General features: G+C 36.9%; 1 protein-coding gene across 1 annotated transcript; it reads right to left on the reverse strand.

The window, feature by feature from the left end:
- Nucleotides 1-26682, reverse strand: LOC121373727 (cysteine dioxygenase type 1-like). The gene is made up of 4 exons (XM_041500482.1): nucleotides 25810-26682; nucleotides 3408-3646; nucleotides 1860-2029; nucleotides 1-1087 (listed from the first exon to the last, which is right to left on the reverse strand). Exons 1-4 carry the CDS (start codon nucleotides 26064-26066, stop codon nucleotides 1064-1066), a joined length of 690 nt encoding a protein of 229 aa, XP_041356416.1. The 5' UTR covers nucleotides 26067-26682; the 3' UTR covers nucleotides 1-1063.
- Between the last annotated feature and the right edge of the window lie 910 nt (nucleotides 26683-27592).

Here is a 27592-nt window from a genome sequence, read left to right on the forward strand (position 1 = left end):
TATACCTACTCCTATAACGAGATATTCTCAACCATCTACATGTATTAAAAACAATAAAGGACAATAATAATAAAAACCCCAACAACTAGATATATAGACCGAACTAAAAACTTGCGGCTGGTTACCTATCATATGCATTTGACATTGTCATGATGATCTAAACTTAGACAGGGACCGGCACGCTGCATGAGCTACACTGGTTTTTACACTTAATTTACATTAAACATATTCATACGGTTGGGAACCAGTTAAACCGTTTGGCTATTTTCGGTTTGAACTTCTTAGTGGTTAGATTTTTATGTATTGAAAAAAAAAAGAACAAGTTTAATGTATAATTGATTGACATTGGAAATATTTTGCGTCAACCATGATGCACACAGATTTTATTTAGGAGTATTTTTGGTAACTATGTGTCAACAACGCTGGATTCCATCATCATATAAACCCTGTTAATGAATAAAAATTGCTTAAAAATAAAAGAAATCTACATAGACAAAAGTTAAAATATTAATATCTTTCTGTATTAGTATTAAAAATCTTAGCATACCACGTCATACAGCACTTTTTTTATATGGCACGCATTAAACAAACTTCTAAAACTAAATTCTGCAGATGTTTTGCATAATTAGTAACGCTTGAACATCATATATTGTAGTACTATTTGTTTTCTTTAGCATGCATCAAGCAGACATCCAAGACTGTAATAGTAACGCTTGAACATCATATATTGTAGTACTATTTGTTTTCTTTAGCATGCATCAAGCAGACATCTAAGACTGTAATCGTTAAAATTCTGTCGATTTTTTGCATAATTAATAACAGAATATAATAGTACTATTTTTTTATAGTATGCATCAAGCAAACTTCTAAAACTGTAATGGTTAAAATTCTGGTGAATAATTATTAATGCTTGAAAGTTAGTGTCAGAATGTTACATCCTACATGTGTGTGAAATGTGCACTATTGTTCCTGTTACAAATAACACGTTTCTTCTCTGCCGTTTCTTCATCATGGAGGATAACACAGCAACACACGTCAGCAGTCTCAAAGCAGGTTTACTCTTTTAGTTATTTTCGGGCGTCCTTCCCTAAAAACAGAATAAAACAAAAATGACTCAGTATGGGTATCACAAACATGATGGATGGATGGATGGATGGATGGATGGATGGATGAATGAATGAATGGGGACATTTTTAAAATTTTGTTTGACAATACCACTAGAGTACACTGACTATTAATCACTGGATGTCAAACATCTGTATGGAACTCTAGTCCTTCCCACAGAAAATGCCTTTTTTTCCTTTTTTCATACCATGGAATTTACTACAATTTATTTATTTCTGAGCCAATTGTTTTCTAAATTGCACACAAAAAAGGGAGTTTTTTATTTTATTTTCAAAACAGTTTTACTTTTTTCTTACGTCAAACAAACTGAAATTATTTACAAAAACCCATCTTTCTAGGAGGATAGGACGGACTGCAGATTAGCTTTACACATCAGTGATTAGACAGTTTCCCCTTCTTGAGATTTTGTGCAGTTTGACATTTAATTCTTGCACATTTTTCCAAAACTGGAAGTCTATAGTCCGTCCCACAGGAAATGCCTTTTTTTAAATGCTATTTACAGGGATGTGATAGGCATTTAAAAATAAAAACTGAACTGATTTTAAAAAGCAGAAACCTATATAAAGGTCTTTTTTTTTTTTTTTGTCTGTAGTAAACTTTGTGAAAATTATTTTTTAAACACAAAAAAGCTGAAATGAGATAAAAAGCTGAAACATGACATTCCTGTATTTAATTTACTACAAGTTATTGATTTCTGAGCTGCACATGGTAAACCAAATAACGGAAGAACTTACAAATGGCGTCCTCTTCCCGAACTTGGTCCAGAAGGTCACTCGTGACTTGCAGGCGTGGCCGGTTCGCTCGTCAAAACACTGGCACTCCTCAAACGGTGGCGAGTACAGGTGCAGAGTGACCGCTTTGTTAGAGTGGCTGCTGTTTTCAACTCGATGGAGTCCAATGTCATCTGGGAAACAAACGAAGGAAGGAAGGAAATGGTTTATTTAACGACGCACTCAACACATTTTATTTACGGTTATATGGCATTGGATATATGGTTAAGGACCACACAGATATTGAGAGAGGAAACCCGCTGTTACCACTTCATGGGCTACTCTTTTCGATTAGCAGCAAGGGATCTTTTATATGCACCATCCCACAGACAGGATAGCACATACCACGGCCTTTGATATACCAGTCGCGGAGCACTGGCTGAAGCGAGAAACAGCCCACTGGGCCCACTAACGAGGATCGATCCCAGACTGACCGCGCATCAAGCAAGCACTTTTACCACTGGGCTACGTCTCGCCCCTGGGAAACAAAATAAAGTAAAAAGTTTATTTTGTTTAACAACACCACTAGAGCCAATGGCCGGAGCCAAAAAAAGCCATTCTCACATAAGTTTGCAGATGATTTTTTTGGTTCGTACCCAGATGAATGTAAAAGAAATAACAGACATATTTATAATTAATTATTAAATTAGAATCATACTTGCTAAGAATAACACTAAAATTTCATAGTTTATTTTGAATTATCTAATGCTCAATAAGACAACTTGCCCATATAAAATGACGTCATCAGATATGACGTTCCCTGACGACGTAATTTTTTTTTACGTTCAGCGAAAAATTTACAAACTCCCGTTGCTACATCTGGGCCAATGGAATGACGTTATATTGTAATGAATGTAAACAGAAATTTAATTATATGTTGTTCAACATGTTTTGGTACACTGGACTTATTGTTTGCGAGAAACTGATCTAAAGTAAAACTTAAACGATAAGCTTTAACGCAAACGTTTACCCAATTGCTGCTGCCACCATCATCGGAAACGTAATATCTGTATCTTTCCTTTTTACTTTGTAAAGACGATAGACAAAACACACACACACAGACACATACACACAGAGAGAGAGAGAGAGAGAGAGAGAGAGAGAGAGAGAGAGAGAGAGAGAGAGAGAGAGAGAGAGAGAGAGAGAGAGAGAGAGAGAGGAGGAGAGAGAGAGAGAGAGAGAGAGGAGGGAGAGAGAGGGGGAAAGAGGGGGTAGGAAGGGAGAGGGGGGAGAGAGAGAGAGGAGGGTAGGAAGGGAGAGAGAGAGAGACAGACAGAGAGACAGAGATACACAGAAAGACAGATGGACAGACAGACAGAGATCGAGATCCATTGAGAGAGACCGATTGAGAGAGGGAGTCAGAGAGACAGAGATAGAGACACACACACACACAGAGAGCGACACAGACACAGAGAGAGACAGAGAGAGAAAGACCGAGACAGATGGAGAGACACACAGAGAGACCGACACACACACACACACAAACACACACACACACACACAAACCCTTACCATTGATATAAGCACATTGGTTTTTGTTGTAAACGTTTTCCGTTGTCTTCGTCATCATCGACTCGTTACTGGACTCGGTGGGCCAATCAAAGAGCTCCTCCCGGACGTTGCCATCAAGGACCTTGAGAAAGCAGTGTGAGTTGGCATGTGAGTGGATGGAGCTACCTTGCGCCTCGTTCCAGCACAGAATCATGAGGTTAAACTTTCCGTTGCCCTCATCGACCAGGTTACGGGTGTACCTGAAACACACAGAATCATGAGGTTAAACTTGCCATTGCCCTCATCGACCAGGTTACGGGTGTACCTAAAACACAGAGAATCATCAGGTTAAACTTGCCATTGCCCTCGTCAACCAGGTTACGCGTGTACCTGAAACCCAAACACAGGTCTCAGTGAAACGGAATGAAAAGTTTGTTTTGGTTAACGACACCACTAGAGCACACTGATTTATTAATCATCGGGTATTGGATGTCAAACATTTTTTAATTCTGACTCGTAGTCGTCAAAGGAAACCCGCTACATTTTTCCTATGCACTTTCCCACAGACAGGAAAGCACATACCATGGCCTTAATGAAAAAGAAAAAACAAATCAGATGAATGGATCAACCTCAAGCGAGCACTCAACCAACTGAGCTAAATCCCGCCCCTAGTTCAAGGGCCATAACCTTGAAAACTGGGTAAATATCGCTATGAAAGTCAAACTTGATCTATAATAGTACATGTCCATGAAAACTGGCTAAATATCGCTATGAAAACTGGGTAAATATTGCTATGACAGTCAAACTTGATCTATAATAGTACATGTCCATGAAAACTGGGTAAATATCGCTATGACAGTCAGACTTGATCTATAATAGTACATGTCCATGAAAACTGGGAAAATATCGCTATGACAGTCAGACTTGATCTATAATAGTACATGTCCATGAAAACTGGGTAAATATCGCTATGACAGTCAGACTTGATCTATAATAGTACATGTCCATGAAAACTGGGTAAATATCGCTATGACAGTCAGACTTGATCTATAATAGTACATGTCCATGAAAACTGGGTAAATATCGCTATGACAGTCAGACTTGATCTATAATAGTACATGTCCATGAAAACTGGGTAAATATCGCTATGACAGTCAGACTTGATCTATAATAGTACATGTCCATGAAAACTGGGTAAATATCGCTATGACAGTCAGACTTGATCTATAATAGTACATGTCCATGAAAACTGGGTAAATATCGCTATGACAGTCAGACTTGATCTATAATAGTACATGTCCATGAAAACTGGGTAAATATCGCTATGACAGTCAGACTTGATCTATAATAGTACATGTCCATGAAAACTGGGTAAATATCGCTATGACAGTCAGACTTGATCTATAATAGTACATGTCCATGAAAACTGGGTAAATATCGCTATGACAGTCAGACTTGATCTATAATAGTACATGTCCATGAAAACTGGGTAAATATCGCTATGAAAGTCAGACTTGATCTATAATAGTACATGTCCATGAAAACTGGGTAAATATCGCTATGAAAGTCAGACTTGATCTATAATAGTACATGTCCATGAAAACTGGGTAAATATCGCTATGACAGTCAGACTTGATCTATAATAGTACATGTCCATGAAAACTGGGTAAATATCGCTATGACAGTCAAACTTGATCTATAATAGTACATGTCCATGAAAACTGGGTAAATATCGCTATGACAGTCAAACTTGATCTATAATAGTACATGTCCATGAAAAGGTTACATACAAAATTTCATCTCAATATCTATATAGAGGCTCTGAGAAAAAACAAACATCCAAAAACCTACATGTGGGACAGACAAGACAGACAGAAGGATGGAGACAACCTATAGTCCCCCTCTACTACCAACAAGGCAAACCTAATATCATGCACCATCCAACAGATGGGGCAGAACATAACCCAGTTTTAAAGTGCTAGCTTCATGTACGGTCAGTCTAGGATCGATCCCCGCCGGTGGGCCCATTAGGTTATTTCTCGTCTTAGCCAGTGCACCACGACTGGTATATCAACGGTCATGGTATGTTCTCTCCTGTCTGTGACATGGTACATATAAAAGATCCCTTGCTACAAATGAAAAAATGTAGTGGGTTTCCTCTCTGTGACTGTCAAAATGACAATGTGTTTGATATCCAATAGCTGATGATGAATAAATTAATGTGCTCTAGTGGTGTCGTTAAACAGACATCCTACAGACTGACCACAAGTCAGGCAAGAGCTTTACCACTGGACTATGTCCCGCCCCAAAAGGTAGTCGAAAGATTTACCTGTTATTTACGATCCCTGTTGGTGGGCCCATTGGGCTATTTCTCGTTCCAGCCCGTGCACCAAGACTGATATATTAAAGGCCGTGGTATGTACTACCCTGTCTGTGGGATGGTGCATATAAAAGAACCCTTGCTGCTAATTGAAAAGAGTAGCCCATGAAGTGGCAACAGCAGGTTTCTTCTCTCAATAACTGTGTGGTTCTTAACCATATGTCTGACGCCATATAACCATAAATATAATGTGTTGAGTGCGTCGTTAAATAAAACATTTCTTTCTTTCTTTCCTTCTTTTTTTGTCATCCCAGACCGACCATACATCAGCCAAAGGCTTTGCCACTGGGTTATATCCCACCCCAGTAGGCAGATGAAAGATTTTTTTGTTATTTACTTCCACAGTGCATCTTTACTGGCGTGTAACCAAAGGTGTTTTTGGAACAGACTATAGATGTATAGTACTTTTAATGTGGGAATTTGTCAGAGGTGTGTCTAAATGGGACATCGGCATTGGCTAAGCAGAATGGCCAAGCAATCATTAACACAGTTATTTATATGATCAAAAGATAGGATTATTCAATGACACAAAGGCACTCAAAGCCACCAGTACCAGTGTTTGGGGGGCTGGGTGGGTGTGGGGGGGGTAGTGTTGGTGGTTTTATTTTGTCTTTCAAATGGGAAAACATATATTTTGGTCAAGTTTTTTTGTTTTTTTCTTGTGGCAGGGACATCAAGATAATTGGAGAGGAAACCTGCTGCATCCAGTGGCCAGTAACAGTGTTTGGGGTGGTGTTGGTGGTAATATTTTGTGTTTCAAATGGAAAAACATACAATTCAGATCAAGTTGTTGGTTTGTTTTTTGTTTTTTTTTGGGGGGGGGGTTATATTTTTTTGCGGGGGGACATATGGGCTAATCAAGATAATTGGAGAGGAAACCTGCTGCTGCCATGCCTTGGGCTATTCTTTTTCAATTAGCAGCAAGGGATCTTTTACTGGGAACATTTTGTTCAGTATTGTGTCGCAAATCACTACGCAACTTTCTGATATTAAAATATTAAACAACAGTTGCTAATTAATGTTCAGTTGAGTAGAAATGTCACTAATTAAAATTTTGAAAACAAAAATCTTCCCTGTTTTATTGTACCGACAGGACAGTACATACTACAGCCTGTTATATACCAGTTGTGGAGCACTGTCTGCAATGGAAAATAACCTGATAGGCCCACCATAACTAGGAAAGCTACTTCCCAACCCATCTTTAGTTACATACTTAGTATATGTACCATCTTTAGTTACATACTTAGTATATGTACCATCTTTAGTTACATACTTAGTATATGTACCATCTTGAGTAGTTACATACTTAGTATATGTACCATCTTTAGTTACATACTTAGTATATGTACCATCTTTAGTTACATACTTAGTATATGTACCATCTTTAGTTACATACTTAGTATATGTACCATCTTGAGTAGTTACATACTTAGTATATGTACCATCTTTAGTTACATACTTAGTATATGTACCATCTTTAGTTACATACTTAGTATATGTACCATCTTTAGTTACATACTTAGTATATGTACCATCTTGAGTAGTTACATACTTAGTATATGTACCATCTTTAGTTACATACTTAGTATATGTACCATCTTGAGTAGTTACATACTTAGTATATGTACCATCTTGAGTAGTTACATACTTAGTATATGTACCATCTTGAGTAGTTACATACTTAGTATATGTACCATCTTGAGTAGTTACATACTTAGTATATGTACCATCTTTAGTTACATACTTAGTATATGTACCATCTTGAGTAGTTACATACTTAGTATATGTACCATCTTTAGTTACATACTTAGTATATGTACCATCTTGAGTAGTTACATACTTAGTATATGTACCATCTTTAGTTACATACTTAGTATATGTACCATCTTGAGTAGTTACATACTTAGTATATGTACCATCTTGAGTAGTTACATACTTAGTATATGTACCATGTTGAGTAGTTACATACTTAGTATATGTACCATCTTGAGTAGTTACATACTTAGTATATGTACCATCTTTAGTTACATACTTAGTATATGTACCATCTTGAGTAGTTACATACTTAGTATATGTACCATCTTGAGTAGTTACATACTTAGTATATGTACCATCTTTAGTTACATACTTAGTATATGTACCATCTTGAGTAGTTACATACTTAGTATATGTACCATCTTTAGTTACATACTTAGTATATGTACCATCTTGAGTAGTTACATACTTAGTATATGTACCATCTTTAGTTACATACTTAGTATATGTACCATCTTGAGTAGTTACATACTTAGTATATGTACCATCTTGAGTAGTTACATACTTAGTATATGTACCATCTTGAGTAGTTACATACTTAGTATATGTACCATCTTTAGTTACATACTTAGTATATGTACCATCTTGAGTAGTTACATACTTAGTATATGTACCATCTTGAGTAGTTACATACTTAGTATATGTACCATCTTTAGTTACATACTTAGTATATGTACCATCTTGAGTAGTTACATACTTAGTATATGTACCATCTTTAGTTACATACTTAGTATATGTACCATCTTGAGTAGTTACATACTTAGTATATGTACCATCTTTAGTTACATACTTAGTATATGTACCATCTTGAGTAGTTACATACTTAGTATATGTACCATCTTTAGTTACATACTTAGTATATGTACCATCTTGAGTACTAGTACTTTTTTTGCTTCCAACCAGTGCACCGTAACTGATCAAAGGTATGTGCTTTCCTGTCTGTGGGAAAGTGCATATAAAAGATCCCTTTCTGCATTAGGAAAAATGTAGCAGGTTTCCTGTTGACTACGAGTCAGAATTACCAAATGTTTGACATCCAATAGACGATGATTAATAATAAATCAATGTACTTTTTTTATTGTACAGGCAGGACATACCACAGCCTTTGTTATACCAGTTGTAGAGCACTGTCTGCAAGGGGAAGTAACCCAGTGGGCCCACCAAAAGGATAGTCACTCCCCGACCCACCCCTAGTTACATATACTGATGGAAAAAACTAAAGGATCACTCAAGATAGTCACTCCCCGACCCACCCCTAGTTACATAAACTGATGGAAAAAACTAAAGGATCACTCAAGATAGTCACTCCCCGACCCACCCCTAGTTACATATACTGATGGAAAAAACTAAAGGATCACTCAGATAGTCACTCCCCGACCCACCCCTAGTTACATAAACTGATGGAAAAAACTAAAGGATCACTCAGATAGTCACTCCCCGACCCACCCCTAGTTACATAAACTGATGGAAAAAACTAAAGGATCACTCAGATAGCAACAAGAAATAATGACTGCATCAAAAATCAACTCATAGTGTCTGAAGTTGACTGGGAACATATAGGCAGCACATTCAACACTACAGACATTCAATCCCACATTACAACTTGGTATGAAATACAGACATTACTATGCTAGTTGTGAATTACATTTGGTCTACAATTCCATGTGTTCCCTTATTTCTTTCCATCAGTATACTTAGTATGTGTACAAGGGGTGGGACGTAGCCTAGTGGTGAAGTGCTCGCTTGATGCGCGGTCAATCTAGAATTCATTGGGCTATTTCTCATTCCAGCCAATGAACCATGACTGGTATACCAAAGGCTGTGGTATGTGCTATCCTGTCTTTGGAATGGTGCATATAAAAGATCCCTTGCTACTAATGGAAAAATGTAGTTTTCCTCTATAAGACTAAATATCAAAATTAACAAATGTTTGACATCCAACAGCCGATGATTAATAAATCAATGTGCTCTAGTGGTGCTGTTTAACAAAACAAACTTTTTTAGTATGTGCACCATCTTGAGTACCTTAAGTAGTCTGGTAAACATGACTTTCTGGGTTAAACAAACAAAAACTAAAGTTTTCACCATTTGTGTAGGGCAAGACATTTTACCGATAAAGGTTCAGGATGTACAAGGTTATTAGACTGTTCCACAAACCAGCCACTAGATTTAAAGGTACGGTTCCCATGTTCCATACATACAGAAAATCACAGATTTAAAAGTACAGTTTCCATGTTCCATACATACAGAAAATCACAGATTTAAAAGTACAGGTTTCCATGTTCCATACATACAGAAAATCACAGATTTAAAAGTACAGGTTTCCATGTTCCATACATACAGAAAATCATAGATTTAAAGGTACAGATTTAAAGGTACAGGTTCCCATGTTCCATACATACAGAAAATCACAGATTTAAAGGTACGGTTTCCATGTTCCATACATACAGAAAATCACAGATTTAAAAGTACAGGTTTCCATGTTCCATACATACAGAAAATCACAGATTTAAAGGTACAGGTTTCCATGTTCCATACATACAGAAAATCACAGATTTAAAAGTACAGTTTCCATGTTCCATACATACAGAAAATCATAGATTTAAAAGTACAGTTTCCATGTTCCAACATACAGAAAATCACAGTTTCAGTTTCATGTTCCATACATACAGAAAATCACAGATTTAAAAGTACAGTTTCCATGTTCCATACATACAGAAAATCATAGATTTAAAAGTACAGGTTTCCATGTTCCATACATACAGAAAATCATAGATTTAAAAGTACAGTTTCCATGTTCCATACATACAGAAAATCATAGATTTAAAGGTACAGGTTTCCATGTTCCATACATACAGAAAATCACAGATTTAAAGGTACAGATTTAAAGGTACAGGTTCCCATGCTCCATACATACAGAAAATCATAGATTTAAAGGTACAGGTTTCCATGTTCCATACATACAGAAAATCACAGATTTAAAGGTACAGATTTAAAGGTACAGGTTCCCATGCTCCATACATACAGAAAATCACAGATTTAAAAGTACGGTTTCAATGTTCCATACATACAGAAAATCATAGATTTAAAGGTACAGGTTTCCATGTTCCATACATACAGAAAATCACAGATTTAAAGGTACAGATTTAAAGGTCCAGGTTCCCATGCTCCATACATACAGAAAATCACAGATTTAAAAGTACGGTTTCCATGTTCCATACATACCAAAGAAAACCTCATAGGTTTAAAGGTGCGTGTTTTGCATACATACAGAATTATATACTGAATTCTCAGAAATATTCTCATAAGTTTATATGACACAACTAAAACACATTGATTTATTAACCATTGGCTATTGGATGTTAAACATTTAAATATTCTCACATAGTCTTCATAGAAATTTTTCTTCCAGTACTTTTCTCCATTACCAGAAAGGGAATTTTTATGTCCATTTTCCTACCAACATGTACACTGTAGTATTTTTCATCTAAGACTTCATATAAAAAAATATCAAATGTTTGACATGCAATAGCCGATTATTAATAAATTAATCTGCTCTAGTGGTGTTGTTAAACGTCATACATAAAATGCATATACAATTTACCCGTTTCTAATGAGAACATGCAATAATTTAAATTTATAAAATAGTAGTAAACAGAATTAAAGGGGAATTCCTGAGTTTGCTGCAACTTTTAATATGTTGTTGACTAACAGAGCCTTTTTAACAATTGTAATTACATATCAAATATATTTTTATGCATAAAATATTAGTGGCTCTATATTAAACGTGTTTCTGATCATTCTAATATTTTTACTAGGTTAAATTTCATTTTATTTCGTAAAATACTAATTTTTCGTACATACAAAATTATTTGAAGACATAATCTAGTTTGGTCTTCTTACAAGTATTAAGATGACCAGAAACACATTGAATATACAGACACTGATATTCTAAACAAGAAAATATATTTAAAATGCAAGTTTAATTGTAGAAATATTTTATTAGTCGGATACATGTGACAATGCAAAAAACTCAGGAATGTCCCTTTAACAGAATGTCATTTAAAAAAAAAAAAAATTGCACATTTAACACAAGATGTACTCAAGAAAAAAACAAAACCAAAACATTTTAGTTATTAGGAAACTGTGAGACTGCGCCTTTAATGAAACAGGAACCCACAACAACAAAAAATCAGTGGAAAACTACCCCAATAATAGGTTTAGCAGGTGGCCACTGAGAATACTCTGAAATAACCCACAGACTGAATATAGAGCAAGCTGTACTTTTCCCTCATCCATGTCAGCATATCGCATAATGGGTCTTTCAATGACCCATATGTGGTGTCCTGTATTATAGCAAGCTTTATAGCTTCGGGTGACCATTCATTCATTCGTGCACTACACTACAGTACAACCTCTATAAACTCAACACACACAGGAACAACGAAGAAAGGAAGGAACTGTTTTATTTAAAGACACACTCAACACACATTATTTACGGTTATATGGCGTTGGACATATGGTTAAAAGGAAGGAACGGTTTTATTTAACGACCCACTCAACACACATTATTTACAGTTATATGGCGTTGGACATATGGTTAAAAGGAAGGAACTGTTTTATTTAACGACGCACTCAACACACATTATTTACAGTTATATGGTGTTGGACATATGGTTAAAAGGAAGGAACTGTTTTATTTAACGACCCACTCAACACACATTATTTACAGTTATATGGCGTTGGACATAGGGTTAAAAGGAAGGAACTGTTTTATTTAACGACCCACTCAACACACATTATTTACGGTTATATGGCGTTGGACATAGGGTTAAAAGGAAGGAAGTTTTATTTAACGACCCACTCAACACACATTATTTACGGTTATATGGCGTTGGACATAACGACCCACTCAACACACATTATTTACAGTTATATGGCGTTGGACATATGGTTAAAAGGAAGGAACTGTTTTATTTAACGACCCACTCAACACACATTATTTACAGTTATATGGCGTTGGACATATGGTTAAAAGGAAGGAACTGTTTTATTTAACGACCCACTCAACACACATTATTTACAGTTATATGGCGTTGGACATATGGTTAAAAGGAAGGAACTGTTTTATTTAACGACGCACTCAACACACATTATTTACAGTTATATGGCGTTGGACATATGGTTAAAAGGAAGGAACTGTTTTATTTAACGACCCACTCAACACACATTATTTACAGTTATATGGCGTTGGACATATGGTTAAAAGGAAGGAACTGTTTTATTTAACGACCCACTCAACACACATTATTTACGGTTATATGGCGTTGGACATATGGTTAAAAGGAAGGAACTGTTTTATTTAACGACCCACTCAACACACATTATTTACAGTTATATGGCGTTGGACATATGGTTAAAAGGAAGGAACTGTTTTATTTAACGACGCACTCAACACACATTATTTACGGTTATATGGCGTTGGACATATGGTTAAAAGGAAGGAACTGTTTTATTTAACGACCCACTCAACACACATTATTTACAGTTATATGGCGTTGGACATATGGTTAAAAGGAAGGAACTGTTTTATTTAACGACCCACTCAACACACATTATTTACAGTTATATGGCGTTGGACATATGGTTAAAAGGAAGGAACTGTTTTATTTAACGACCCACTCAACACACATTATTTACGGTTATATGGCGTTGGACATATGGTTAAAAGGAAGGAACCGTTTTATTTAACGACCCACTCAACACACATTATTTACGGTTATGGCGTTGGACATATGGTTAAAAGGAAGGAACCGTTTTATTTAACGACGCACTCAACACACATTATTTACGGTTATATGGCGTTGGACATATGGTTAAAAGGAAGGAACTGTTTTATTTAACGACGCACTCAACACACATTATTTACGGTTATATGGCGTTGGACATATGGTTAAAAGGAAGGAACTGTTTTATTTAAAGACGCACTCAACACACATTATTTACGGTTATATGGCATTGGACATATGGTTAAAAGGAAGGAACTGTTTTATTTAATGACGCACTCAATACATTTCAATTACGGCTATATGGCGTCAGACATATGGATAAGGACCACATAGATATTGAGAGAGGAAACCCGCTGTCGCCACTTAATGGGATACTCTTTTTGATTAGCAGCAAGGGATCTTTTATATCCCATGAGCCCTCCGACGAGAATCAATCTCAAACTGACCATGCATCAAGCAAGCGCTTTACCACTGGGCTACATCCTCTCCCCCCCCCCCCCCCCCCCCCCCCCCAGGATACAGAGTATACAGTGAAATAAATGTAAACCGTACAGCTCATAATTTTAAGTTAGTTTCCTTTAAAGGGGGATCCCGTTTAGACAGGTTGTATACTACATTGATTAAAAAAAGAAAAAATCATGCAATAAGCCACGACCAGTTTTGATGGAATTCTTGTTTACAGTGTCCGGTTTTGATAGGTTCTGTTCAGTACATTGTTTCTTTTCTTTTTTTAACAACCCCCCCCCCCCCCCCCCCCCCCCAAAAAAAACCAAAAACAACCCATCCCGTTTCAAGATAATTCTGGTTTACAGAGTACGTGTCCAGTATTAAGGGGTATCCGGTTTAGATAGGCTCTAGTTTATATGGATTTTAAAAAAGAAGGAATGGCCAAAAACATGTCCACTTTTGATGGAATTCTGGGTTCCATTCAGAACGGATTTTGTTCAGTATTGATTAAAAAACACAAAACAAAAAAAACCATGTCCAGTTTTGATGGAATTTTGGTTTACATGGTGCCCTGTTTAAGGGATACCCAGTTTAGATAGGTTCCATTCAGAACTGATTTTGTTCTATACCGATTTTAAAAAATATTTAAACGACGACAAAAACACGTCCAGTTGATGGAATTTCGGTTTACATAGTCAGGGCTCACCCTGGATCAAAAATACATGTAGCCAAAATATTAGCCAAATGGAATTTTTATTAGCCATATTGAAAATGCTTTAGCCAAATTTGTCTTACACAGTACTGTATAGAGTATTTATATATGAATATGAAAATGTATCTTTTTCAGCAAATTGTGTACAAACTGGAATAAACAGGAATAACAAAACCTCAGTTAATATATTACTTCGAGTTTTTCAGCGGGGGTGGGGTTGGGATGTGGTTATGCATTATCTTCAGCATTTGAAGCCAGTACCCCATACACCCACCCCCACTTCTAAGGCCTATGACATTAAATTAACAAACATACAGAAATATGGGGTGGGTGGATGTTTATGGATGGTGTTGTTTTTTTCTTTCTTTCTTCTTCCTTTTTTCCCAAATAAAAATTTGAGCTTTTTTGATTAATTTGGTTTTCCCCACCCCAAACAATTTCATAATTTGTGCCATGTTGTTGCTGTTGATTTCAGCGTCATGTTAAATGCTTGTTGTGATTTCTGCTTACAAAATACCTCGGCTAAGAATGTCGACTCCACAGTATACTCCATTTTTTTTTTTTTTTTAAATAATAATAAATGTTTTTTAAATCCTTTAATAAAATTAAAATTGACGGTCTTTTTAAAATTCAGCTAAATTATTAAATGTCACCTTACAGTCTTACTAATTTATATCTAAAATTATCTAACAAATATGATTATTGTAAACTAATTTTATTCAGTGTACATTTAACTGCAATTTGTATAATTTAAATACTGCATGTTCATTTCCGGCGATCGCGATCTGCATGCGTGTTCTCGACCATGGGTACGAAATTAACAAAGACAAAGGAATAAACAAAAACTGTAGTTACTAACTGTTGTTTTTCTACAAATTTACATCAAGATTTACTTTTGCATAATCATATTGTTTAATGTCCGCAACGATGTCTCTTGACACGCGGGTGTCAGCTGACTCTGAAGCGTGACGTATATTCGCGCCGAGAGCTGTCCTCAGTTCAGCCAACGAACGTTCTTCTTAACGTTCACAAACTATTTGATTGGTGTTCGTCGTGTCCATTTGGTTTAACGTGCGCACAAACCAGTCTAAAGAACGTTTTGTTTTCGCTCGGTCTGGCTGAACTCAACCCTTGAGATGGCCTACATGTCTTTCGGCCCTGAACTGGCATGTGTATTCAAACTGACACGCATTGTCGGTCTGTTTTTATTACTTTGGTTCAAAGATTTTACAAAGTAAAAATAACAAGTTACAGATGTTCCAGACATTACTGTCATACATGTTGAATGCATGCTGTTAAAATTAATAACCGTGATTATTAAAATAAGCAAACATTATAAGGCCTACGCTGTATTCTGCATGACACCGTTTCTCGTTACCGGTCGCGCCCCAGTGCTTTTAAACTAATACAGCTATTGTCAACGACAAACAATAAGGAGATAAATAACCTTGGCAAATACTTACTACAGGCGAACAAAATGAGGGATATGCTATTACTACAAACAACTTAATATATCTATATTTGTGTGACTTATATTGCTGATTGTTTATATATAGATATAGATGGATTGTTTTATCGGTATATGTGTATGTATTTATGTAAGTCATTCTCCACCATTGTTCCGCACTATTGTACATAATATTGTATTTCATTGTTATAATGCTGATTATGATAAGTTGGAAATCTTAACGCAATAAAGAACTTGAACTTTAAAAAAAAGCTATTAGGCTAATTGAATATTTGGTAGTATTATTATGTTTGAGGTGTCGAATAGATTATGTACCCTTTTGTTCACATCAGAAGACAGAAAATGGCTTAGCCAAAATTTTAGCCACTTGCAAATTTTATTAGCCTTTTTTTTTTTTTAATTAGCCAATGGCTAATTTGGCTACTGACAACGCAAGCCTAAGGTGTATCCGGTTTAGATAGGTTCCATTCAGAACTGATTTTATTCTGTACTGATTTTGAAAAAAAACAACAAAAAAACAAAACAAAAAAACCATGTCCAGTTTTGATGGAATTTCTATTTACTAGTGCCCGGGTTTTAGGGGTTTCTGGTATAGAGAGGTTCTGTTATATACTGATTTTAAGAAAAGAACAAGAATGACAAAAGAAATCCAGTTTTGATGTAATTCCTCTTTACAAAGTGTCCTGTTTACAAAGTGTCCTGTTTCGAGAGGTTTCACTGTACTATGAGCTGAAAACAGCTGTAACCTTTCTGCCCCAACATTGTTCAACTGTAGGATGTCACGTTTACAGGTAATTTGAAATGTGGTGTGATGAAATGTTATAAGGGGGGGGGAAACAAATAGCAGAATGAGGTCAAACCCACAGAGAGAAGGAAGGTTGTGGGTGTGTTGGAGTAAGGGGAGTGGTCAGAATGAGGTTAAACCCACAGAGAGAAGGAAAGTTGTGGGTGTGTTGGAGTAAGGGGAGTGGTCAGTAAGAAAGAAAAAACAACATAACACAGAGGGTTGATTTTTTTCTCAAAACCTACAGGGGCAGGACGTAGCCTAGTAGTATAGCGCTCACTTGATGCGCAGTCGGTCTAGGATCGATTCCTGTCAGTGGGCCCATTGGGATATTTCTCGTTCCAGCCAGTGCAACACGACTGGTATATCAAAGGGTGTAATATGCGCCGTCTTGTCTGTGGGATGGTGCATATAAAAAGATCCCTTGCTACCAATGGAAACAAAATGTAGCAGGTTTCCTCTCTAAGACTATATGTCAAATTACCAAATGTTTGACATCCAACAGCCGATAACTAATAAATCAATGTGCTTTAGTGGTGTTGTTAAACAAAACAAACTTTATAAAAAAACTTGAGTGTTTTGTTTGAGAAGAACTATGACCACAACTAGTAGGGGATGACTAGGGCAGATGCCCCCACCCCACCCACCCCCACACCCAAAAGTGCTATTTACGTTTAGAAGTACAGTCAAACTTGTTCTAGCGGGCACCTTAAAGGTAGGGTAAACTCAAACAAGAGCCGTATGTGTTGGAAAGATGCATACCCGGACCACCAACACATACTGACACTTTAACAAATGAAAAACGCATAATATTAGAGTTAATAAAAAAACATGATTATTCCTGCTAACTGGGGGCAGCCATTTTGTTTCGTTTTTGTGACGTCCCATGGGACAGCTTGGGACGAAGTGACGTCAGCTCCTGACCATCTCCTGTATGTACAGTGTAAACAAAAGCAGTAATTTTCGACAAGGCGCTTCTCTTTGATCAACCTGACTTGTAAAACAGCATAAATGACGTAATAATATAATAAACTATTTAACTAAATATATTTCAAGTTGCATTAACTGAACAAAATGGGGTTATAGTATTTTTCTCTGTTAAATAATCCAAAGGAAAAATGTACACTATTAGGCCTATTGGTATGCTACGTTGGAGCAAAAACGACAACCCACGATACCCAAGTGATAATTTTCTTTTCTTTGGGACTACGTAATTGGTCAGTTTTGTGGTTTTAGATAGAACAATCTATTTAATCAATGTTTTACAGAACTATTTACAGTAATAAACCATGTCCATTACCATTTTAGGGGCGACAGGTAATATTCCACAATACCGGTATGTATTTTTGTGTCTAGACAGCGTCAATTAATTGGCTCATCTGGTTACCAATTAAATACACACCTGCCAATCAGGAATCACAGGTAGAAGCAACTAACAGCAAAGACCAATTAACTAAGAAAATCGCAATACATTTATACCACTATTCAAACAGAGAATGACTGATCAATTTATCCAATCTATGTATGCTGTATTCAACAATTCTCCAAAATGTCTGTTATATAAATTTGTTGTTAATAATTATTGCTTACAACCTTATCTTCAGAAATCTATTGCCTTGAAATACAAACATATTTTGAGTAAATATAGATTATCTTCCCATAATCTCTTTATAGAAATGGGCAGATACCACAATATTGACAGGAATAATAGAATTTGTCATCTGTGCAATATGAATGTAGTAGAAGACGAATATCACTTTGTTCTAGTGTGTCCTTTCTTCAGTAACATAAGATATAAATATATTAAACCTTTTTATTACAATAAACCATCAACATTTAAATTAACGCAACTGCTGTCCAGCGACAATTCAAAACAGCTAATTAAATTGTGTAAGTATTTGAAAACTGCTACCACGCATAGAACAGACAACATTGATACATGACATATGTTATTATTGTATATTATTGCTATGCATGCATTACACATTTACTATAGAATTTTATCAATTGTAACCCGATGCTACATACCATTCCCCGCAGTGTGCACATTATATTATTTTATATGTAAATATGTATGTATGCCTACAAAATGTATATTTTTTGGCAAAAAATAAAATGTGTGTTTATTTAAATTTGAATTTATATTTAATATTAAATTGTCTTGGGAAAGAAGAAAACACTCCGTGTATCATTTCAGTACGTAGGTTAATGCATGGACAAAACACAGAGTTCGACAAATTCGCTAGCCCGACGCCCGTGGCTAGTGGTTTTTAAGTTCAGGCTAGTGAGAAATGCAAAACCACTAGCCACCTCCCTCCTTATCACTCGATCGTGTGTTTTTTTGTGTGTTTTTTTTTTCTCTCGGCTGAAATTTCGTTTAATAAATTTGATTGTGATGTTTGTCATCGAATAATATCAACAACGCAATCAGTATATAATAATAATCCACTTGAACTAGATCTGCAAACTGCAGTAACAATGCATGCTATCTCTACATCACCACAGTTACAGCATGTATTGTTTATTTTTGCCCTTTCAAGTTTCTGGCACAGGAAATAAGTCTAATGACATGCGTGTTTTGATTGGTTGGACACGTCACGTGGTAGTTAATCTCACACATATGTTTAGGCCAAGAACTTGGAAATCACCAATCGCAACGACAGGTTAACCTCAATCAAGTAAACCCCAGTCATGCTTTGAATTTCAGTTTGTTTTATTTACCTATTGTTTTCTAATTTAACACTTCGCTGACATGTGGTTATCGGCAATAAGGAAAACAATTTACTTTAATGATAACCGCACATGCATGTAGCGGTCTGGATAATGCGTCACAGCTGCCGATACAATATGATACCTTTTTTGTTCATTAATTAACAACGGATTAGATGTCGCCGTTATATTCTTTTGATATCAGTCTGACACGGGATAATGCCTTGTATTGATTGTGATGTTTGTCATTGAATAATATCAACAATAATCATTCCCAGTCTGGAGCTCCACGCGGTAAGACGTGTTTGTTTCGCTTGTGCACACTGCACGTGCTTTCGTGTGCTCGACTTGGGGGTCCTTCATTTCGTTGTTTTTGTCAGCGAAATGAAGTTTTCTACTGGGATGTATGCGGCCATTGGAACTGATTGAACGCTGGAACGCTTCTCGTTTCGACAGTCTGCACCACCAGGTTGGATTCTTTTTCAGCGAGATTCCTCGCCTCCACGTTTTTCTCCGTCTGACTATGTTGACTTGTTTTTTCGTGACTCGTATGACGGCCATTCTGCAGAACGCCACGGTTGTTCGCGTTTAGTCTCTACATTTCCGAGCCTGTCCTAGCAGCACTGGAAGATTGACCGCCCCACTCTAAGAAGAAATAGGAAGCGGGGTCGGCCCCTACTACTCTTTTTCTAGACTTTACATTGTTTTATAGTGATACCATCTCGTATCCTCCGGAGTCGGGCCCGTCCGCACCACTATACCAACCCATGACGACTGGACTATACCCTAGTCTGATACTCTACTCGTTCAGACGGATCCGGCTTCTCAAGATCTGTATTTCAGCACAGCACTACACCTTCAACGTCTATCGACTGTCAATCTAGGGGTTTTCTTGACGGGATGCAACCCATCTCGTCCCTTTAAGCTGTGCACCCAAACGGCCTTAACGAGGCCACGCGCGTGGACATATCGATCGGACTTTAAACGTTTAGATCTGCGTTCAAAATGTTATGTCGAAATTACTTCTTTTTTGTAATATTATTAAATAGTCCGATCCTCTCTTCTTTCTCTTATTTAATTTTGGACTGTCCTTCTAAAATGCTCCAAATTATATAAATATTCGGCCGAGCAGTCAATTCTTTTTTATTTTTGGCTTGTAACCTTTTTCTTTTTTTTCTTTAATTTATTAACTTTTTTACTAATTGCTATTTTCAAAATTCTGCCCATTTTCACCTCCCCCCCCCCCCCCCCCCCCCCATCCCGAGGCAGGCCACCGATCTTATCGGAGGTCGGACTCGGGATGGGCGTGTTCGAAACCCTAGTGGTATATGGGCACGTTAAACTAGTTATCATCATCATCATCAACAATAATGCGTCACAGCTGCCGATACAATATGATACCTTTTTTGTTCATCAATTAACAACGGATTAGATGTCGCAGTTATATTCTTTTGAAAGAACAAAACTGGGTATACCATATTAAAAAGGAATTGATTAATTTGGGTTTGGGGGATATATGGTTTAATCAAGTACTATATCCTGGATGTTTATCTGTAATCAAACAAAGAATTCTAGACCATGCTATGCAATATATTAGGAGTGATATTGATATTTCGCCAAAATGTATTATGTACAAATATTTTACAGATACATTCAATCTGCAATTTTATTTACGGAAACCACTTCCAGTACTTTACAGAAAATATGTGTCAAAATTTAGAATGTCTATCTCATATGTTAGCAATTGAAACTGGCAGATATAGTCGTACACAGCGACATGATAGATTAAATGTTTTCACTGTTTATATGTTATGGAAGATGAGTTTCATTTTATCTTAAAATGCCCCGTATATACGTATTTGAGAAAAAAAATACATTAAACCTTATTACTGGAAAAAGCCATAATTTTTTAAGCTACTGCAATTATATAATGTACAAAATTCAAAAACTTTATGTAATTTTGGAAAATATTTATATAAAGCAGTTAAATTAAGAAAAGAAGGTTTTTTCCGTATGTGTGTAGTTTATTTGTTTCATGTGACATGTATGTTTCTAGTTTACTTAAGTTTGTTCTGTGGTTACGTATTTTTGTTTATATATGAACAGATGAGCTGTAAAGCTTAATGTGAATAAAGAACTTGATATCAGTCTGACACGGGATAATGCCCTGTATTTGAGCAATTTGCACCACCGTTCCTGGCGACATAAATAGTAGGGCCCTAAATGTATAACCCACTACCGAATACACTGAACCATCTATTGCCGTGTGTCACACTGTCGTACCCTCATTTAAATTTAATTATTTTGATAGTGGGTTTAGATATCAACCATGAGTTTGCTCAATTATTTTTCCCCGGAGGGAGGGCAAAAGCGAAAACGGAACAATGACAATGGATCACACTTGACAAAAAACTGAAAGTTACAACATGATTTAAGTGTTTGTTTTATTTTACTGTTATACTCGAAAATGTGTTATGTTACAAAAATTATATAAAAATCCAACTATAATTGATCAACTATAATTGATCAGGAATTTGGGCTAGTGCATTATCTTGGTGGGCTAGTGGTTTTCACAAACCCACTAGCCCTGTGGCTTGTGACTTTTAAAAATATTTGTCATACTCTGCAAAACATTGTTAATTATTTCGACTTGTCGTGTAGCCACTTTGATAATGGTATTTTATTTTGTATTGAAAAATAATATATATAGTGCTGGATATACTTATTGCTGGCTTACTGGGTTGTGTATTATTACAGAACATTGCAATGTACGACTATTTATCATCCCACAAAAACCAGGTAGATTGTGTTTCTATTGTTCTAAGGCTCATTCCTGACGTTACGTGTTAAGTATTACGTAACCACCAGCTCGCCAGAGGGCGTATTCACTGGGATGGTACAAAATGGCTGCGCTCGTTATATATAATAGCCGTCATATTTAACCGTTTTATTAATTAACTATACGATTATACTTGTTTATATTAAGCAATAATGTGCATTATATATCAATGAATATGCATACCAGGCCAAATGCCTTAATTGTCCCTCTCTTTAAGCAGACACTTTTTCCCCTCCCAAACGATTTATAATGTAAATGAAACCTGTAATAAGCGGTCACCTGTTTAAGGCGGACAGCGGCCACCTAAATTAGACCCCAAATCACTAAAATACCTGTATTAAGCGGCCACAGTAGATGTTTACTATTATACAAAAGGGATATTTTACAACAGCGATAAGGTATAGCAAATAATCGACCTTCGCACCTTCAGAATACAATTGCCCATTCAGTCCCGACATCTCTACTGTGTATCGATTAAGAAAGTATGACTCTGCAATGCATCTAACTGCCTCTGGGCAGGCTACGCTTGACATTTGTAGATTCACTTACTATATACAGTGTAACTCCTCTAAAACAGACACCCTTGGGACCAAATAAAATGTCTGGTTTTAAGAGGTATCTGGTTTAGAGAGGTTCTCTTCTGTACAGATATTTAAAAGGGGGCCACACAAAATGTTCAGTTTTGAGGGAATTCCAGTTTAGCGAGGTTTCAATGTGTGTGTGTCCCCCCCCCCCCCCCCCCACCACCTTTTGGCACCATTCCTACGCCTGTGATGGTTATAACTGCATTACCTAGCTCATTACATGAACTCTTGTCCTAAACTGTTTACAGATTTAGCTGTCATGTACTAGACATTGATGTGGCAATGATAGTAAAAACAAAAAAAGAAAGAAAGGAATGTATTATGTTTAACAATGAACTCAACACATTTTATCTAGTTAAAATTGTATATGGCATCAAATATATGGTTAATATAAGGATCACAGATAATGAAAAACATGTAACAACATTTACGATGTTGTCATTTAGAACAAGTTTTGTTTAACGACACCACTAGAGCACATTGATTTATTTATCATCGGCTGTAGGATTTCAAACATTTGGTAAGTTTATCATACAGTCTTAGATAGGAAACCCGCTACATTTTTCTATTAGTAGCAAGGGATCTTTTATATAATGCACCATCCCACAGACAGGACAGCACATACCACGGCCTTTGATATACCAGTTGTGGTGTATTGGCTATCAATCAATCAATAAAATATTTACATGCTCCTATACCACGAAGGTTTCGAGCATGTCTATCGCAGGTTCGGCCACCGGATGCCAGTAGTCCAACCTGGGACAAAACAATTACTGGGGCAATTTTGATATTTAAACAAACAGGGAAAAAGGACTTTACAATAAATAATTTTGTGCGTTATTTTCCCAAACAATATTTAATATACAGCAAACAACTAACAATTTGTAACGCAAATTTAGATCGGGCAGTCTTAAATATAAATATATTTTTAAATGTTTTTTTAAATATATTAATTAGCCCTCAAAATAGAGGTGGCAGGTGACTAAGAGGTTAGGCTTCAGCCACAAAAAAAGTTTTTTTAACAGGGAAATATGTTTTACTTAGGGGCACCCATCGTATTGGGGACTTCGGTGTGGCCGAAACCGGGGAAGGCTCGGGGGGGGGGGGGGGGGGGCAGTCCCCCGGACAAACCTAACACCCCTTACGGCCAAAACCGCCTACGCCTACCACCCTAACCATCTTCCGGTGGAGTATCCCCCACCCACCCAGCACCCCCCCAGCCAACCCAACCGTCGTGCCCTCCAGTCTCGGTGCCCCCATCCTTAGGGTGTATTGGCTAGAACGAGAAATAGCCTAATGAGCCAGAACAGAATGGGGCAGGACATAGCCGAGTGGTCAAGTGATCTTCAGCTCGCCTGGCATCATTTCAGGAGAGTGATCTTTAGCTCTTCAGCTCACCTAGCATCATTTCAGGAGTGATCTTCAGCTCACCTAGCATTATTTTTGGAGAATGATCTTCAGAGTGCCTTGATTTTTCTCATAGACGAAGACTGTAGTACAGTATATATATATAATATATATATATATATATATATATATATATAATATATATATATATATATATATATATATATTTAAACAATGTTTTAATACAATAAAATGTGGAGACTTGTCCAGATGGCCTGTCCCATAATCCTGCTTGTCAGTAAAGGCAGCAACACACTGTCCAATTGTTCAACCTGAATCCATCTGTAAAGCCAAAATGTCATCAAAAACATCACCGAAAAGAGAAATGCTTCAAATGTGTACGACAGGTCTGGAAAGAAAGAAACTGTCGCACCACACACGTTAATAAAGAGCACGAACCCTACAAGTTTGCCACCCATCTTGCCACACGACAGCAACGCAAACGCTTTGCCAGTTTCTTCTTCCAACACGTGTTTGCTGATGAGAGAATGTATAATGGACGAGATAGCTCCTGACAATCCTTCTATGGACACACTTGTGTACACCATCCACGTCTCGACATAGAACCCAATCGTTAAATAAAAACATTTCTTCATTGAGCTATTTCTCGTTATTAAAAATAGTACAGGTCCAATGGAAAGACCTAAATTGTACGGTAATGAATATAACCGAAATTTCATTATTATGATATTGAATAAGTATTTTTTGTTTAACGACACCACTAGAGCACATTGATTTATTAATCATCATATATATTACTGGATGTCAAACATTTAATAAAAAAAATTAATCAGTTAACTCGAAAATGATCGATGTAAAGGTATTTGACGTCAAACATAGGATTGTTGTGGTATTAGAGCGGAAATCTTTGCCAACTTTTTGGTTGTCGGGAATTGCCAAAAAAATACATGGCTTGGTCTCTGACCGCAATGAGTGTATTTATGTCCAAATGTCCGTCTAGCTCTCTTACAGTCAGAGTACTCGGGCTATAATATATTATACCATAGCTAGCAGGGGGGCAAGGGGGGGGGGGGGGGGGAGACAGAAAAAAAATCAGAAAGCATTATAGAAACGTAAAGAAAATACTCTTCTGAAACGTTTAAGGAGTTTTAGAATTTTAACTACTCAGTTGCCCCCCAAAACAAAACATCCTAGCTACGGCCCTGTAGGCCTATATTCACCTCTATTATGTCAGTTTTATTAAATTTTGAAGTGTACAATATTGATAAAATAGGGTAAACAAAAATGTTATGGGAGGGGTGCTGGCGGACTTTTACCTACCCACACAGGACAGCACATACCACGGCATTTGATAAACCTGTCGTGATTAAGGCACTGGCAGAGACCGTGGTGGGGCTGGGGGTGGACCTCAGGCAAGTGTTTTACTAAGAATTCTTAACTGAGTTGAATCACCCACCCCTTGCAGGTTGGCCGATTTAAAAAAAAAAAATACGTTAATTAATTACTAAATAAAAACAAAGTTACTTACTTGTGCTGGTCAAATTTGGCGAACTTTTTCCATTCACTAGATTTGCTCGCGTATGACGTCATCAACTTCTGGACATACTCTACATTGACGTCATCGCTGGCGAATATTTTATGCAGTTCACTAATTAAATCTGCTAGTGAGTCAGGCGCAACAAGCTTTGTTGTATCCGAAAATTCCTCCTTTTTTGCTTCATAGTGATTTTCACACTCCATCCATTCGCTTTGGAAATTTTCCGTTTGCGGCGTGACAGTTTCCATGTTTGGTTGTATCGATAGAAGAACGGACGATTAATATCTGCGGTGTGTGCTGTTAACTGAAAATGCACGTTTAACGTTTCGTGGCCAAACAAAACCTAACACGTTATGTATGACCGAAGTTTCCTAATCTCAAAGACAACATTCAACACACGTTTTTTTTTTTTTTTTCCGAAACGTAATAGATACCATATGGTACAATCCGCCTATACTGTGCTTGCGGCCTGTTTTATGGTACCCGGTATCAATATTTCACCTGAGCTGTGGTGTTCATAGACGTACGAGCTCACATTTTTGCAGAGAGTAGGGGAATCAGGAGGATTTGATACCTCCTCACTGGACATGGTTCCCCCTGATTTGACTTGGTACCCTAAATTTTTTGGTTTTTCTTCACATTTTCATTGTAGCCAAGGCAACCTTTATGTCTTGGACATTTCCCCTCAAATAACCTCATTTGGACCCACAATGTCATGGTGTGTCACAATATTATATTTTGAGGATGTGCAGCAGTGTTTTTGGTATAGATGGCGCTATTGTAGCTACCGTCTTTTTTGTCTTTTTCTTCTTTCTTTTTTTTTTCTTAAATAAATTTTTAAAAAGCAGTATAATTGTTTTTCGCTTTTAGCCCCACTCTGCATTAAAATTATTTAAATTGTTTTACTTATGTTTTAAAATGTGCCATGTTCTTTGTATTATTCCTATATAAAGAAATACAGACTGATTGCATTATCGCACTAAAATGCTTACAGTTATCAGAAACCGACACACCTCTTATAACACAAGAAGCGGCATATTTGATTTGCAGCAATGGAAATTTTCGTTCCATTCTTAAAGTCTGTTCCAAATAACTGGATTAGCTTAACTTCCTACTTTGTTTATTTTTAGTTCGGTTTTGTTTTGCTTGGAATTTTTTTACTAATCACTGGATGTAGTACCACATCCCAGGTCGCAGGTAGGCTACGTCGATCAAGCGGGTCAACCAGGAATCTCGGAGGGAGTGTTTGCGATTTCCAAGGGCCCGATCAAAGGATCCAAATACGGTAGTGGGGTCCGGGTGTGTGTTCCCCCAGATTTTTTAAAATTTAAAATCGTGGTTTTTCTTTGTTTTTTCTGAACACACTGATATTTTTGCATCCTGTGTTTGTGTGTGTGTGTGTGTGTGTGTGTGTGAGAGAGAGAGAGAGAGAGAGAGAGAGAGAGAGAGAGAGAGAGAGAGAGAGAGAGAGAGAGAGAGAGAGAGAGAGAGGGGGAGGCAGTGAGGGTGGGGCGTTTGTAGTCGAATGTAAACTTAGCTGGCCCTTTTGTTTACATTGTCCCTTGACAGAAAACCTTTTGCAGTGGATAGTTGGCATCGTTGACGGCACTATCCAGTTAATCCGGCAGAATTTCCCCGGATTTTTCGATTTCATAATATGATATTACGACGTGGTATTAAAGAGAAAAATATAGTCGTACTGGACGCGACGGGACGTCGCCTAGTGGTAAAGCGTTCACCTGATGCGCGGTCGGTCAGGGATCGATCCCCGTCG

This window comes from Gigantopelta aegis, chromosome 5 (genome assembly GCF_016097555.1).
Source record: "Gigantopelta aegis isolate Gae_Host chromosome 5, Gae_host_genome, whole genome shotgun sequence".
Taxonomy (NCBI): domain Eukaryota; kingdom Metazoa; phylum Mollusca; class Gastropoda; order Neomphalida; family Peltospiridae; genus Gigantopelta; species Gigantopelta aegis.